The sequence below is a fragment of the Brachyistius frenatus genome, unplaced genomic scaffold, assembly GCF_029030835.1.
Source record: "Brachyistius frenatus isolate BFR_SWC_R1_liver_20210118 unplaced genomic scaffold, ASM2903083v1 Contig_38, whole genome shotgun sequence".
NCBI classification, from domain to species: Eukaryota; Metazoa; Chordata; class Actinopteri; family Embiotocidae; genus Brachyistius; species Brachyistius frenatus.
The window spans coordinates 2,823,457-2,839,320 of record NW_027210637.1 but is presented as its reverse complement, the minus strand read 5'-3'; the positions used below and the strand labels follow the sequence as shown (position 1 = coordinate 2,839,320).

Genomic DNA, 15,864 nt, shown 5'->3' with positions numbered 1-15,864 from the left:
ATTGAGAAAAAGCCTGCATGCACAGAAAATAAACATACAATCCCATTAATATGCAACTGTTGGCTTCTTTGACAAACTACAAGCATTTGTAATTTTTTAAATAAAGTTAATAACTTTTAGTTTAATCCCCTCTCACAGTACATATCTCTTAAATTAATAAAAACATTACAGAAAGCTATTTAAGTGACTGATGTACAGACTATAATTACAGCTTCAGTGATTCAGCTACATCATGGCTTGAAACAACTTGATCATTATAAAGGAAGCAGCAACTTATGAATGTCAGTCAAGCATTAATAAGGCACTGAGTACACTCTGTCCACTGGCAGAGACAGAGATGCTGGAGAGATTAAAACGAAGAAATACACAGATAGAAACAGAGTGTGTGTGTGACGTCGTAACTGTGCAGCCAATCAGCAGCAGATGAACAAACACCAGTCAGCACCTCCAGCGTTAAAGCCATTTATCAATCCAGTCTGTTTTATGACAAACTGCAAAGAGTAGCACAGGTGCAGTGTCTGCACATCGTCGAGATATAGTGTGTGTGTGTGTGTGTGTGTGTGTGTGTGTGTGTGTGTGTGTGTGTGTGTGTGTGTGTGTGTGTGTGTGTGTGTGTGTGTGTGCTCATTAAAGTAAACTAGTGAACTGAGCAATTAAGTTATGAGTGACACGTTTATGGAAAGGTTGAATCCTTAAATTGATTTACTACCTGCTTCAGGCCGAGGCCTGTCATCACAGGTGTATAAACACAAACAAGCGGGTTTAGACTGGGGGGGGGTGCAGTCTCACAACAACAATGTTTAAACCTAGCATGGGAGTCATAATCAACTTTACTGTCAATTCCACCACATGTACAAGATATATAGGGGATTAGAATACCCTCAGTGTGAGCATACAAGTACCAAACAACAAGTTTTTACAAATACTATAAGTAAAAGGTCCGAACAATTTAGATATTCATAGGTTGAGAGGGCAATAGCAAAGCTCGGATCAAGAACAAATACTGTAAACAAATATTGTTTACAGTTTGAAAAATCAAAAAACATGTGCAAGTAATATTCCTTCCACAGGATGATTATGAAATTTGAAGTGTTGCTAAATGAGGTCACATAAGGCTGATTAAGCCCACCACCACCACCACCGGATAAATTACTCTGTAATTACTCTGAAGCTTAAACAATTTATCCACTATAGGCTACGCCAGAGTCGATGACGTAAGCACATGTCGACAGTGTTTTTGGCAGGAGGGGGACATAAAAGTTCCACAACTGCAGGTTTAAGCCACAGAAGCACTTTAAGCCATTTACAAAAAAAACAAAAAAAAAACTTTATAACTTTAAAAATGTTAAAGTAGACAGAAATGAAACCGATAAAACAACACTATTTTCTTTGATTGCTCTGTGCTACAATTGGAGAATTTAAGTGGATCAAACCCCCAAAAACCAGAGACATAGCCTGAGGCCTTTCTTCCATTAAAGTGACTATTTGTCCCCTCCAATTCAATCCCTTTATACATGCACCTTACAGCAGCAATTCAGCAACACAGCACTTCATCCAGATATCCTTCATACTACTGGGAAAATACGATCCTGTAGGTTTGGGAGCCACCCAATCAGACTTACAACTGTTTCAGAAGATGAAATGACATTGAGGTGGGGTGCAATATATCCTGTAATACCCGGGAGCGCTTTGGCTGGACATTACAAGTCAGTTTGAATTCACACCTGAGCACTAAGTGCATTACATCTCCCTCAGCTGTGTGTTTTTACAACCCCTTTGAAATACTGTATTTTGGTGACGGAAGTGCAGAACTGTCTCATTCAATTCCATCACAGACAAACTCCTGTCAGTGTCCGAGAACTCGTCTTGGTCAAACAGTCATCCGCTTCGCGTGTACACGCACACATGGGAGACGAGCATGAAGCATTTCGTTTGAAACTTCTGACAGCCGCAGGCTGGAATACGAAACCAGAGATCATAAGTACAGAGAGGGTTGGCAGGACAACCACTGAAGCCAGATACAATTACTCTGATGCGCGCCATTTAGTGCGAGTTAGTTTCATCATAATTGAAGCCATTAAAATATCTGTATGAGAGGTTTGAATGGCTGGGAATGAACAATGAACAGCCTCCTTAAGCCAGCCTGTAAATGGGCATGAATGCTGTCTCTTTAAACCACTTCAGTGATACTCATGTCTTTCATCTTTCAGCTTGACTGACATTTGTCATATAAACAGAAGCCTTCCTATAATTGTTGGGCTCATAAATCACTTAACCGAGATTGATTTCATGAATTTGGGTCACACTCATTTTGTGAGCTTTTTGGCCTAAATTTTCTGATTTACAGGAATTGTGGATTAACCAACGGCAACCAGTCACCATTGTAATTACAGCTAAAATGATAATGAAAGAATATTTGTCTGACCAAAATATTGATGAAACATTGATAGTGCAGTTATCAAATCAAAGTAGTCTTTTTGTTATATAGAGAATTGCCAAAGTGCTGACGAGCATAAGGACGTGTGGCCTGAGGGGATAGATCAAACAGGTAAACTCGGATCATCAAGCATCGGTGAGGTGGCGAAGGCCACAGCTGGTGTCGGGATGGACTGTGTGGCCGGCCTTCGTCCCCGTTGTCCGCTATAAAATTCCAACCTCTCAGCAAGTCTTTAGCGGTGACCACACTACAAAAGTCCATCTCCGCTGTATGTGTTGGGTAGGTCAAAATGCCTTTTCTTGCTCCTTCATTATTTTTCCTTTTCATTTCCTCTCGCCTGTCAGCTCGCTGTTCCTCTTTCTCCCCCAACAGTCTGCCAGTGACACTGTCATGGCAACCAGCATTTGCAGATCATGATTGCTAGCTATACGATGTGGTGAACCATATTCAGTGAAGCCCACACCTTGTTAACACTGTCACTCATCTCATACAAACATGACATGTTATGTGCTGCCATGGAAAAGTACAGACCCCGAGTTTGAGCAAAGATTTCAAGTGGAGACATTTGGTTCAGGTCACAGTCAGGTTTCTGCGGTGACATGGATCTTGAATGAACCGTCACAGTCAAGACCAAACTCAATCTACTCGTAGAAGCTCTTTGCAGGTCGTGGATTTGTGCTCCAACTCCTACATCATGGTCACAAGTTTGGTTTATGACCGAATAAAAAGAAGCGTCCAAGCGTACAAGCAGCTAAAATCAGTTTCCTGCCCAGGGTTCATCAGGAAAAGGAGCTAGCATATACATAAAAAAGTAAAACTTCTAATTCTAGGAGATTAAGGCTGTTCATTACAACGCTTCTGGGACTTACACTTGTATTTCAACGGGCGCTTCCAACTGGAAAGAGACCTCAGGCCGACCCAAAACACGGTGTAAGTACTCCATCTGGCCTGGGAACACCTCTCCGTCCCCCAGGAGCAGCTGGACAACATGGTCGGGGTGGAAGACATTTGTGCTACTCCACGTTCACTTAAGTGGGAAAAAGTAAAAGGCTTTACAAAACCACTCGAGCATGTAGATAAATCCATAAAAATATATGAAAACACTTGGGAAGATTGCAAAGCTCCAAAATGGAGCTGGTAGATAAGATGGAGAGAGAGACTGACAGCACTTCAATGGATGTCCACAGAGAGATGCAGCTCGGCGTGGACAAAACATATTAGCAGCTGGATTCCCAAAGTATGTACTCTTAGATAGTTGTGATGCCAAATTCAAACACGTCACCCTGTCAGAGCTCTGCTTTCACTGAACTTGAGGCAGTAAGGTCCCCCTGCTGTCAGCAAACATTAAAAAGTTAGGAATCAGTATCTTTACAGCACTAACTGTGTAGTACCATTCCCAGAGAGTAAGCGTTGAGTACAGATATACTATTGGGCACTAATGTACAGTATCTTCTTCCCAAACACAGAAGAAGACATGCAGGAACAGATATATTGTCACAGTGAGGTAGCCAAACAGTTGGCTGGGAATACAGTACGTGTTTTTGTTGTTTGTATTAAGTTTAATTTACCTTAGAGCAACATATTTCCAGATGTCTGCCAGACTATTGCTCCTGGCAATCAGCGACATTCAAACACAATTCAATTTAAATAACATTTATTACTGATAATAAAATAAAGTGGTAGTAACACAAACTATAGAATTGAACCGATGGTCCCTTTTTTTTTAGTGAATCCACTCATCGGTCCTCAAAATCTGACTCACAATCATCAGCTATGAAAAAAAGCCGACTAGTAACTAATGGCAACGCAAGAATATGCAACATTTGACTAAATGGCCAAAACTCAGAGCCAGATTGGATGCGGTGACTCATTATTGCCTCTTACACAAAGTGGTTTAACAAGACAGGACTTGGATCCTACATACTACACCTTCAAATGTACATCATTAGTGTAGTCAAGTCCAGTTACGGTAGTGTATGAGTGTGTGTTTCAGGACCCACACTCCCTCTGTTAGCTGGGAATCCATCTCTGTGCGAGAGAGGACATTCAGCAGTGCAGTGTAAGGCCGTTCTGAACCGAGTTATGATCAGACAGTGCAAAGTGAAAAGGAGACCGTGGTGATGTCAGATGGAAGGTCAACAAGAGGAAGGAGCGCGTCCGAAAGGATGGAGCGTGCTCGTCGATTGCCTTGTCAATCATTTATTTGCCGTAGCGCTGTCTGGCAGGGCGAGGCCTAAAATGAGCTATAAATAGAGCAAGGCAGGATGGGAAGAGGACAGAGGACAATTATGATGCATCAGCCACGGGTGGAGGTGTGTTCTTGTGTGTGTGTGTGTGTGTGTGTGTGTGTGTGTGTGTGTGTGTGTGTGTGTGTGTGTGTGTGTGTGTGTGTGTGGGGGCATTTTTCATCTAGTGTTTAGTTGCAATTAATGTTCTGCCTCTAGGATAGAAAACATCAATCCAAAAATCAAATACTGATGAATTACCATAAATTTTCAAACTTGGGGGCAATCAAAGATTATTTTCTCTCACACACACACACACCTTGAAACTATGGTTCTATGCGGACCAACGATATTACCGATTTTCTATCCACAGAATTAACCCTAATCTGAAACCAATGTGCTAAATGTGACACCAAAAAGCACAAACATTTCTCAGACACGTCATCTCAAATAATCTCAGTTTCAAGTCGCAGACCGTCTCCAATCAGAGTGACTGACGTTTCCTCTCCTTCAACTTCAGACATCAACCACCCTCCCAATGTTTACCCAAAGTTCAGCTGAGGCTAAATTCTCAAAACCCTCACAGGTAAATCTTAATTTTCAAGTGCACACGGAGCACCGTGTATTCAAACAGCCTTGTCATTGCTGAAATGTGTGAAATGTTCCTTGCCTGTAACAGAGTTCTCTCCATTGTCTCAAGCATACATGGTTTTTCAAGGGCACAACTGAGCGAATCTCAGTGATGATCTAATTACTGTCATTAGCAACATCTAATTGGAGCTTTAAAATTAAAAGATTAGCTCAGGCGCTAACTGTGCTAACCTATTTTAGTGTTTGAGACAGCGAGAGAGGAATAAAAAAAATTAAAAAAAGAAGCAAAAAGCGGAAAGTGAGAGACGGACAGAGGGAGGAAGTGGGAGCATGCTTACTAGCCCATCACAGGAAATGAATTTGGTTCTGGGGTATATCATTTGCCCACTTAACTTCATAAATAAACACACGGGGGCCATGAGAGACAGCGGGGCGAGCCGTGTCTCTGGACCTGCAGTCCCTCATCTACCCTTTCCGCCTCCACACCACTTCACTAATTAACAATTGTTTTAATCCTCCTTTAATTCTGCAGACAATTGCACAACTCGTGTGTGTGTTTGTGTGTGTGTGTGCTGCATGCTGAGGGTCCCTCACACCATTCTCAAGATTAGTCGAGCTGCCCTCCGCCAAGCGTCGCCCACAGCGACCAAAGGTAATTGCTTTTTAATTAAGCCTCCGGCGCTAATCCCAATGATATTTAGCAGGCACGAATTGGCACACACACACACACACATATTCACACGCACACAAACACTGTAGAAGTGGCAGAGACTAAAAGAGGGACGCATTCAACGAGACGTACTTGGCTGTAAACTGTACAAATGTGTAGACGGCTTTGCTGGTACTGTAAGTCTCTTTTGTCCACAGTTTGCCCAATCTGAGAATATCCTTTAGACAGAAAATGAGTCCTTGGGTCGATTGCAGACAGTGTGTGTGTATTCATGTGTGTGCGATTGTCTCTCCAGTGACCCTCAAATAAGCCCTGCAAACCTCAAAGATGGAAACGGCAATCCCACACTTCTATCGACCATCTTCCTCCAGTCAGCCTGTCTGTCTCTCTTCCCACCTTCCCCACGCCCAATTCCCACCTGATCTTTTTTTTTCCATTTTCTATCAATGTCATGTTTATATTTCTCTTTCCTCACTTCCATTTCTTCTTAAAAAAAAATAAAAACGTACTTCGCAGTCATCTTCTTTTCTGTCATTTCTTCCTCTCCTGCCTTTTTGAGTCACCCTCTCTGCTTCCTTTTCAGGGAAGCGAGACTCATCTCCTGCGGGTTGCCGAGTAAAAATGTCCCTCTTTTCAGACATTTGTGTGATAACTATGAAATATGTTGAACCAATGAACACCCACACTTGCAGCACTGTAGTAAATCTAATTTGATTCCTTGTCGCGTCTTAACAGCTCTGAATTTTCTTTGATGTCTGTGGTCCAAATGTGTGAAGGTACCAGTGAAGTGGAGTCAAAGCTTATGCTAGGCTGTCTCTCACAAACATTTTCATTGCTCACACTGATCCTCGCCTGTCATCTCAGATACTTCTCTCAACTTTCTTGAATATGTCACAGAGCTGTCTCGTGTCTAATCTTTCAGCCGCGCTGTGTGCAAAAGACATTTCTAATTTAATACGTGTTTTTAGTTTTACCAAAAGCTTGTCAGCGCAGGAGCGACATGCCAACGGCAAGAGGTCCTCCGAGCAAAGTTACGATTTTACACAACCTCTGCTCAGTATTTCTGAGAAGTGATCCCGACTACCCATCACTCATTTTTCAACACAATTCCACTGTTGTATTTCTGCTGTGGCTTCTGACTCCAGCAGGATGTACCCTCCTGCAGATTACAGACTATATATAGCACGATTTATCTTTAATCTCCCAGTGATATAACACTGAAAACCCTTTTCAGTTGCTCTTTGTTTTTGCCGCACCACAGTATTTACTTCTGCGGGCATGCTCAGTGCACCATCCACCTACAGTCATTTCCTTCATCTCTGGATCTCAGCTGTTTGCTCTTCTTTATTGCCCACTCTTCCTCCTCCACCACTTCTTTGGGGTTCATGTTGTCGTTCACCTCTTTTTTTCCTCATTTACAGCCCCAAGCCAAAGATATTCTTCATTTGAGGCAAAGGAAAAAGAAAACATTTCCTTTAAATGTCGGCAAGCCGAGAGAAAAGTGTATCCATGCACATGTAGCGTAAGGATACAAACACACATTTAAGCCCTCGAATTGAAACCCACTCACACACACAAACTTGCATGAATCCTGGGCTGTTAAGGTGAATCATATATGATGTGTAGGTGGCCATAGTTGCAGCCCTCCAAAGATTCGCTGACCCTGCATTATTAGATGTTGCCGTGTCAGAGGAAAGCTTTTGATCAATGTTTTAGTGGCGTGTAATGATCTGCCATATAAGCGTGGCATCAAGGCAGACTCAAGTAGCATGTAAGCCTTTTAAGACTTGAGGATAAGATGGCCAGAAGGTTTTAGGAGGATGGGAAGAAAACAGGGAGAGCATGAATGATTTAGAAGTGGCATGCAAGGAGCAGATGACGGCATAAATAGAGAGAGGATGATGGGAGCCAGAGCATATGCTGCATGTGGTGGTATTAGGGAAATTGGTAGTGAGAGGAGTGATGACAGGAGAGCAGGAAGACCGGTAACGGATGAGAGTGTGGCCTTGTACTTCTCAGCTAAAACAAAGTTTTCTTGGCTCAAAAGTTGTTGTTTTTTCCTTCTATTTGATTGTACAAAGCTCATAAAGATAGTAAACAGCTCAAAGAAAGGTTTTTCTTTACAGAAAGGGAAACAATCAGAAACAGAAAGGCACCTGGACAAAGACTCTTGCTCAGATGTGAATCAGAGATTTGAGGAGTGATACATCACGGAAAATGTGCACTTGTCTTCCACAAAAAAGATGAAATACATAATCATTTGGGCTCAGTGCACCACGGAAATAAAACAGCTAATCACTGAAACGTAGCAGGAGAAGACGTTATCTTCCAGTAAAAGGTTCCATTTCTTTTTTTAAAGAATTAATTATCCTTGACAAGAGAGGGAAAACGTCTAAAGGTAGAATCACAAAGGAGCAAAGATGTTGAAGCTTAAGCAGGTCAACAGATGGGAACAAAAGGGTGAGGAAGCATCACACTGGAGAGAAGTAACAGTGGGTTTGGGAGATCAATATTATTTCTAGGTAAAATTGGTTAGATGCTAATTGGGTCAGTCTTCTCCTGATCATTAATCTGGCCTAATGTTATCAATTGAGTGAGTCCCACAATGTGTCAGAATGTGTTTGTGTGAGGATTACACACCGTAATCTCTTCTCCAATCTGAAACTGTGATATTTGTCAGCACCACAGAGGTGCAGATACACACAGAAAAAACACAATATGGACTGTGAGTCAGCACTATGTTTGTGTGCTCACCACAGATACTGGCAGGGTGCAGCGTTAAGGACTTGTGCCCACAGATTGATTGTCAGACCAAGAATAGAAGGAGCAGCAAAGGAGAAATGATTGCGCCCCTCATTTTTTTGTCCCCCTCTGAGGTTGCCCCCTGGATCGCTCTCTGACTCGGTCGGGCAAACAGAGCGGGAGATGGTGAGAGGAGAGTGGAGGAGATCTGGAAGGTCAGAGAGACCTCTGGCAGACGGCAAAGCTGACAGCCTCCAGCCTCTCACTGCCTCCAGGTCAGTACGTACCCCTTTTCTCTCACAACGTTCAGCACTTTTGATATTGAGATATGATCATGACATGAAGGAGAGCAAAGAGATGTGGGCTAAAATCTTGAGATGGAGTCGATTGCGTGACTATGTGATATTGCGCCTTTTGTCCATTGAGCCTCCGGGACTTTGTAATCTCAATCCTGGAAGTCTGAGCCAGCCATAGATCATGATGACAGGTGAGTTAGAGAGTTCTGCTGTTTGATAACGAACGAGTCCCCCAGTACAGCTGGGTATTGAACCTCAATACCTTTTGAAGACCACCTGGAATGTGCCTGAAAGTACTGAAAGTCTGCATTAATGCTGTCATGGCCTGTCCATAATATTTGACATGTGATTTCCTGATTAAAACAATCTAACAGGATTTTAGCTTTGTTCTTCGTTTCACATTTCTGTTTGCAAACGGACTAAACAGATGAGATAAGACAGGTTCATGGGTTGACTTTCTGAGGTGCCGATTGGTGGATTTTTTTTTTCCAGCTTCAGAGAGGCTACCCATTTCCCCTTGCTTCCACTTTTCATGCCAAGCAAAGGCAATCACAAGACAAAAATTACCGCTTCGAACACTGAAATCAATCATGATATTTAACCAGTGGAGAGAACTGTGGTTGGCATTTGAGCAATATTAATGAAGCCATAATATAATTACACTTGTGCAGCTCTCCTTCTACAGCTTTGCGTCTATCTCTTCCTCCATCGATAAACTGTTGTTTACGCTGGCCTCCACATGTTGAGGAGCTGGCTGGTTGCAGAGCTTCCTGGCACCATGAAATACACGTGATGATAAACCATAGTGGCATTAGCGGGTTTAGCTTGCTGTTAAGATTTGCCTGAAAGCCACTAATGGATGTGTGCGCACAAAATCCATCGCTATAGTGCACATAAACACAAACCCAACACACACATGCATTACTAGCACAATAAATGGGTTTACTGGATGTGGGGGAGTCAAAATAGGCTGCAGACAGAGAGAAAAGAGGCATGGAGGTTAAAGGGCTTTCTCTCCTTTTATATTTGCATCTAATGATATCAAATGTAGTTTATTACCTATTTAACTTAACGTTAGGTGGTGATTCTCATTAACAAGACAAGTTTTTCTGTCCCCCGCCCCTCATACTATCATAAGCGAAGGGTCACTTTATGCAGTAACGGCAATTGAGAAAAGGAGAGCAGCTTGACTAAAGCAGTATCTGTGATTTAAGTGCTATTTCTCATCACCACTTCTCCCAACAGGACGTCCATCAACTGTGATTTACATGTAATGTTGATTGGGAGACAGGTCACGTGTTCATTTTCTTTTATTGTCCCAATTCATTCCTAATACCGCCTTCATGAATCCAAATGACCTGCATTTATGAATCTGTAACCACATAATTCTCCCGCCTGTGACTCATCATTCAGGCTAGCTGCGGAGCGAGTGTGTGTTATAAGTGTGTGTGTGGAGGAGTGCATGTGTGTCTGTAAACTAAATGTGCCTGAGGATGCGTGAAAGAAAAATATCTGTGATTTGATTGTGAGCCAGTTTACTCTGGGGAAAGTGTGTGTGTGTGTGTGTGTGTGGTGGGATACAAGCCTGCACCTGAGGCTCCAACTGCTAATGCTAACACTGGCTAATAACCCAGAGGACCCTGGTGGAGCACAAGGACGGGGAGGTCAGAAAGCTGGGCTTCATGCCCACACCCGAGTCACCCATCCTGGGGTAGCAGTGAGCCGTGAGTAAAGGTGGATGAAGTATGGAGCCCAAAGGCCAAAGCATTTGCCAGAGAAACGGTAGAAAAGACAAGGCACGACGTCACATTATCACTGCTTTAGGGCTGTTTCTAAAGTGGGCTCTGGATGAACACACACACACACCATAGGAGCCAATGCCAGTGTAATGAGAGTAAGAGGACGCTCCTCCGGAGAGAGGTGGGCCCTTCAGCCAACTCTCAGCTTGTGATTACAAACCGAGAGACAGAGCAGAGCAAAAGTGAGGCGATGAAATGAGCCACCAGGGCCACTCTGTATGCCTCAGTATAAACGAACCCGGCACGCCACTCAGATATACTTTTCACTAATAAACTCTTCATGTCACAAGTATGCAAGCAATCTAGAAGAGCCAACAGGAGAGAGGAAGGACACCAGGCCAAAAGGACGGTGAAAAAGAGACAAGACGAGAAGTCAGTGAAACTCACATTTACAATAAAGGCCTTTCACTGATGTTTTTAATGAGAACGAGTCCAGAATAAATGATTGAAATGAATAATAAATTTGAAGGACTGTAAACATAAACACAGCCTTATGGAACACCGTATAGATGTAAAATGTCTCTAATAGCACACAACCTCATTAAACCTTATCGCCTTGAATTGGGAAAGTAAAAGAAAACAATTTACACCCCAAACAATAGATGCAATTCTAAAAACAGTTCAAGTTAAATGGCCTCTGCTTGGAAATACTGCTACGCTCAGTATTATACATCAACATAATGAGTTCTGTTAAAAGGAGCATGCAAACACACATACACCCGAAAGCCACCAACAAAGAATAATTAACAGGGAAAGAAAAATGACGCAGGAGATTTTTTTTTTTTTTTTTAAACATAACGCGATGAGTCGGCACAGCAGCGGTCACCATGCTCTGTACTGGGACTAATATGATGGAGGTCAACACGTTTTAAGAGGTAAGCTTGACATTGCATCTTAATTGGATTTCCAAGAGCAGTAAAATATGGCGTTAACGTCAGTGGTCCTGATGAAAAGAAGAATTGTTGACTTGGTCTGTAATCAGTTAGGAAGTATGATGGGTTTGTTTTCAGAGATTTTACAGGACGGTACGAAAACACGTACACTCTTTAGGGAAATAAATAAATAATACAAAATATGATGCTTTTCTTAAATGCCCTCAAGTTATTTCTCTCACTTAGAGTAATTATGGTGGTTACATTTATTATTAATAACTATATATCTTCCTAAAGAGGGGACACTGGCGGATTTAAGTCCCTAATATCCTGCGTTAGACAACAACCATGTGGGCTGTTTTAGGACAAGCGCTGTCCCAAAACAGAAAAAATGGCCGGACCCAAGAGGGTGAGCCCCGTGCAAATCCATCATGCGGTTGTCATTGTTCCAGTCTAGCGGCCAGTGAGCGTACCCCGGGGAGGAAGGACTAGCCTGGCATTACTGATTCCCCCAAGGGAAGGCCAAATGAAGCCGGAGTGACTGATGCAACCCGGGGGAAGGTAATAGGGTGTGGAATGACTGATACCTCCCACCGGAAGGGACACAATCCAGGATGCTGAATGGAGCGAAATGAGCGATTCAAGTCCAGAGGTGAATTATTTTGGAATAAAAGAAAGGGTGGCAGGGTTGGTTGGATGTTTACTGTACATGTGCAATGCAGCAGGAAAGGTCTGATTTCACATGTTTTGCCCAGAAGTGGTTAGAAAAGAGAAACCAGAAGCAGAGCGTCTGCAAGATAACCTGAGAAAGAGCAGGAAAATCACGAATGTCGAATGCTCTGTTAAACGCTCTCTCATTTTTACCAAGTCTTGTCATTGTGGTGTTTCTCTTCTGTTCTGTGTTTTACTTTTCTATAGAGACTTTACCCATGATCACACTTTTGCAAAAACACACAAAAAAAATTGAGATTGGCAACCAAATACAAAGGCAGTAGATAAAAGGGTGCGCACTAAAGAGCAATGGAGGATGGATTAAATTGAGCTCCCACGTGTTTGCTTAGGCATGATTGAAGCTGGAAAGTAATCAGAAACTCTTCTCAGCATTAGAGTCTCTCTCTCTCGCTTGCTCAAATCTCAACAGCTGGTCCCCTCTGCCCTCTGAATGAGGTCAGGTCAGCGTTGCGCAACGTGAGAAAGACGACAATGGAGATCAGCGATCAATAACGATCAACGGGGGTTCAAAATGACACCAAGACCTGCACGCATCAGTGGCTGTTTCCTCTAAGGCAAAGTCAATAGAGCCGACAAACAGATGTAACAGGTTAGAGTGAACTGTCTTGTTTCTATTTTTTATAAAACATCAAACACACACTCAGTTAATTTCTTTTCAAATGAATGTGCGAGGCAGCAACTTGTCCGGCTGTGTGTGATGTCAGAATTTAAATGACTTCACCAGGACGAAGTCAGCCAATAACTTTAATTAAGAGACTTCATTGTTAAGTCCAGCCATCGTTTTGTTACAAAACAAATTCTCATCAATCTTCTGACCACTGAGGAATTCAAGTCTCCTTTTACTTGTACAGTTTATCCTGCCAGCTTCTCAAAAACACAGTCAAGGAAAAAAAAAAAAACACTGTACTCTCTCAAAAACAACACCGCACACTCCCGCTCACCTTTTTAGTTTGTTTATGCCTGAACCACCATAAAGCCAGAACTCACTATAAAAACCGACAGTAGAGACACAAATATAAAGCACACATCACAGCAGGGATGCACATTTGGAGTTCGTATTCAGTATGCAGAAAAAGTGCCAAAAAGTCCTAAAGTTGATGTATATATACATATATAGATAGATATATTTAAAGCAACATACTGCACAGTGGAGGTGACAGAGTTCCCGAAACAACATCAGCCACAAGCACAATGTCTTGACAACCAAATGACTCACGAATAAAAAGACCAGGAATGGAGGAGAAACTACGGCTGAGACAAAGATAGACTACTTGGTTATTAACTCCTGATTTTTTAAAAGCAAGGACTTTCATATAGAGAAACACATACCTCAAAAACTTCATGACAGTTCGCTGATAGGTATACACAAACACCAAGCATCGTTTAAAACAGCAAAAAAAGACACTAAATCATGCATGACAATAAAACTTTGGTAAGATGGATCAAAACAGTAAAAAAAATAAAAATCGAAAACTCTCAAATAGACTCAACATCATGCAAGACTCCGGTCATCCAACTTTAAATCAAATTGTCATCCAAATTAGAAAAAGAAAAAAAAAAAAAGAGAAAAACAAAACCATAAACTTTGTTCTCCAGCCCGGTCTCGCCACATACCTTGCAGAGTTTCTGGTAGCGCGGCGAGGAGATGGCCATCCTCTGGAGCCTGTGTAAGAAGACCACCACTTTCTGGAGGGAGGTCCGGACCATGGCCATCATCTTAAGACTGCTACAAGTCTGCAGCAGCCTGATCCTGGTCCGCATGCTAGCACTGCCCTACCCCGCTCATATTGTTCTCCCTCTCCCTCTCCCTAGCCAGCCGACCAGACCCCAGCCAAGCTGACGTGATGCGCACACACACATGTACACAGAGAGAGAGAGAGAGAGAGAGAAAACACACACACACACACACTCGCAAGCGTACTCAGCTCAGCATGCCCCCACGTTTCATCACATATACACACACACACTACACACAATGAGCGCAGCCTCAGTCAGCTTTCTCTCTCTCTCTTTAGAAACAGTCTCTCTCTCTCTCGGCATGCACGCACACAAACTCACACGATGATGCAGGCGAGCCGGACAAGACGAGAGACACTCACTTTCTCCTCCACGCGGACATTCACACGCGCACCCCGACCGCAGAGCCAGAAGAGAATCAAACAAATCACTTGTGACGGCACCCTGCAGAGTCAGAGGAAGGTGATGAAGAGGAAGGACATGTAGAAGAAAATGAAGAAGAAGAAGAAGAAGAAATGAACTGGGAGAGAAGAGCAGAAAGTGACGGCAAGCTCGGAGGGAAAAGGACAGAGAGGAAGGCACGAGTTGCACTGGATGAGAAAAGAAGCTGGTCCTCCGCGGATCACTTTTTACTGCCGCTGATCCAGAGAGAGGGAGAGAGAGGGGGAGAGAGAGGGGGAGGGAGAGGGAGAGAAGAGAGAGGGATGAAGAGCAGCAGAGTGAGGGAAGACAAACAATGCCTCTACCATGAAGGCAGAATGACATTACACCAGTCAACGAATAGACAGATCAATGAGCAGGAGATGGAGACAGACAAAGAGAGAGAGAGAGGCAGAGAGCAACAGTGAAAGAGAGAGAGAGACAGAGGGAGAACTGGGAGCACACAAATGAGATGCGCGCACACACAAACACAAACACACACACAGTTAAGAAAAGGGAGGGGTTATTTCAGGCATCAGGGTTTCCTGGAAATAGAAGTCCCATTCATTTTCTGCATTGCCAATCTTAGTTGGAGCCCTTCCACGGCTTAGGTAGATATGAAACTCATGGCTGAATCGTGAGTACAGAGATGAGGGAGTATATTAGAGAATATCTCTTTCTTTCATAATAAAAAGTAATAATTACAAACTTAAAAACACGTATTCTGGTCAACAAAGACGATTTCAGAAAGATTCATCCACTCTCTGATGTGTGTTCCACCAAGGGCAAGAGAAAACCCAAAATGACCTTTGCAGAAGTTGATTTTGCAAATTTTTTTATTAAATCAACAAATTTGTCATGTTTTTTGTTACCAATTTCAACAACAAAACATTTTAAACTCGCTGCAGCTCTGATTTATGACCGACTTCTTTTTCATTACGGGGGCTGAGCCTCATGGGAAATGTCATATTTAGAGCCATCTGCTTTACTAAACTGGTTCAAAAGAAAAACGTGATTTCTCAAAGAAAGGTAAAACAGTAGTTTGAAAATAAAAGAAGAAAAAAAGTCCACTTGCTTTTTCTGGAGTTTTCTTTCACATCACTCTGTCCTCCTCCGTAAATGGAGTTTGTCTTTCCTACTTTGAAACTCCACTGTGTGTGTGTTTGTGTGCGTTTCAAAAGATGAACTGAGAAAAAAGAAACAAGGTCTTACTGGAAAGCCGCAGAGACAAGGCAAGGGAAAAAAAAAGTTGGAAGAAAGCAGTGCTGGAGTAGAGAAGGTAGGAAGGCAAGGTCAAAAGAAGATAAAAGGTTATTAAGTATATTTCAGCGGTGCAGAAAACA

The 15,864-nt window shown here is 42.6% G+C and overlaps 1 protein-coding gene across 2 annotated transcripts in view; it reads right to left on the bottom strand.

Moving 5' to 3' along the window:
- Positions 1 to 15,864, bottom strand: part of utrn (utrophin) — a 178,638-nt gene that overhangs the window by 101,978 nt on the left and 60,796 nt on the right. Inside the window, exon 1 of one of the 2 annotated variants that reach the window (XM_069701804.1) lies at positions 13,979 to 14,790. The exons of the other annotated variant lie outside the window; for it this stretch is intronic. Within the exon in view, the coding sequence (XP_069557905.1) occupies positions 13,979 to 14,125 (147 nt within the window). The 5' untranslated portion in view covers positions 14,126 to 14,790. Of the gene's footprint in view, positions 1 to 13,978; positions 14,791 to 15,864 lie in introns of those variants that run through there. 2 annotated transcript variants of the gene reach the window in all.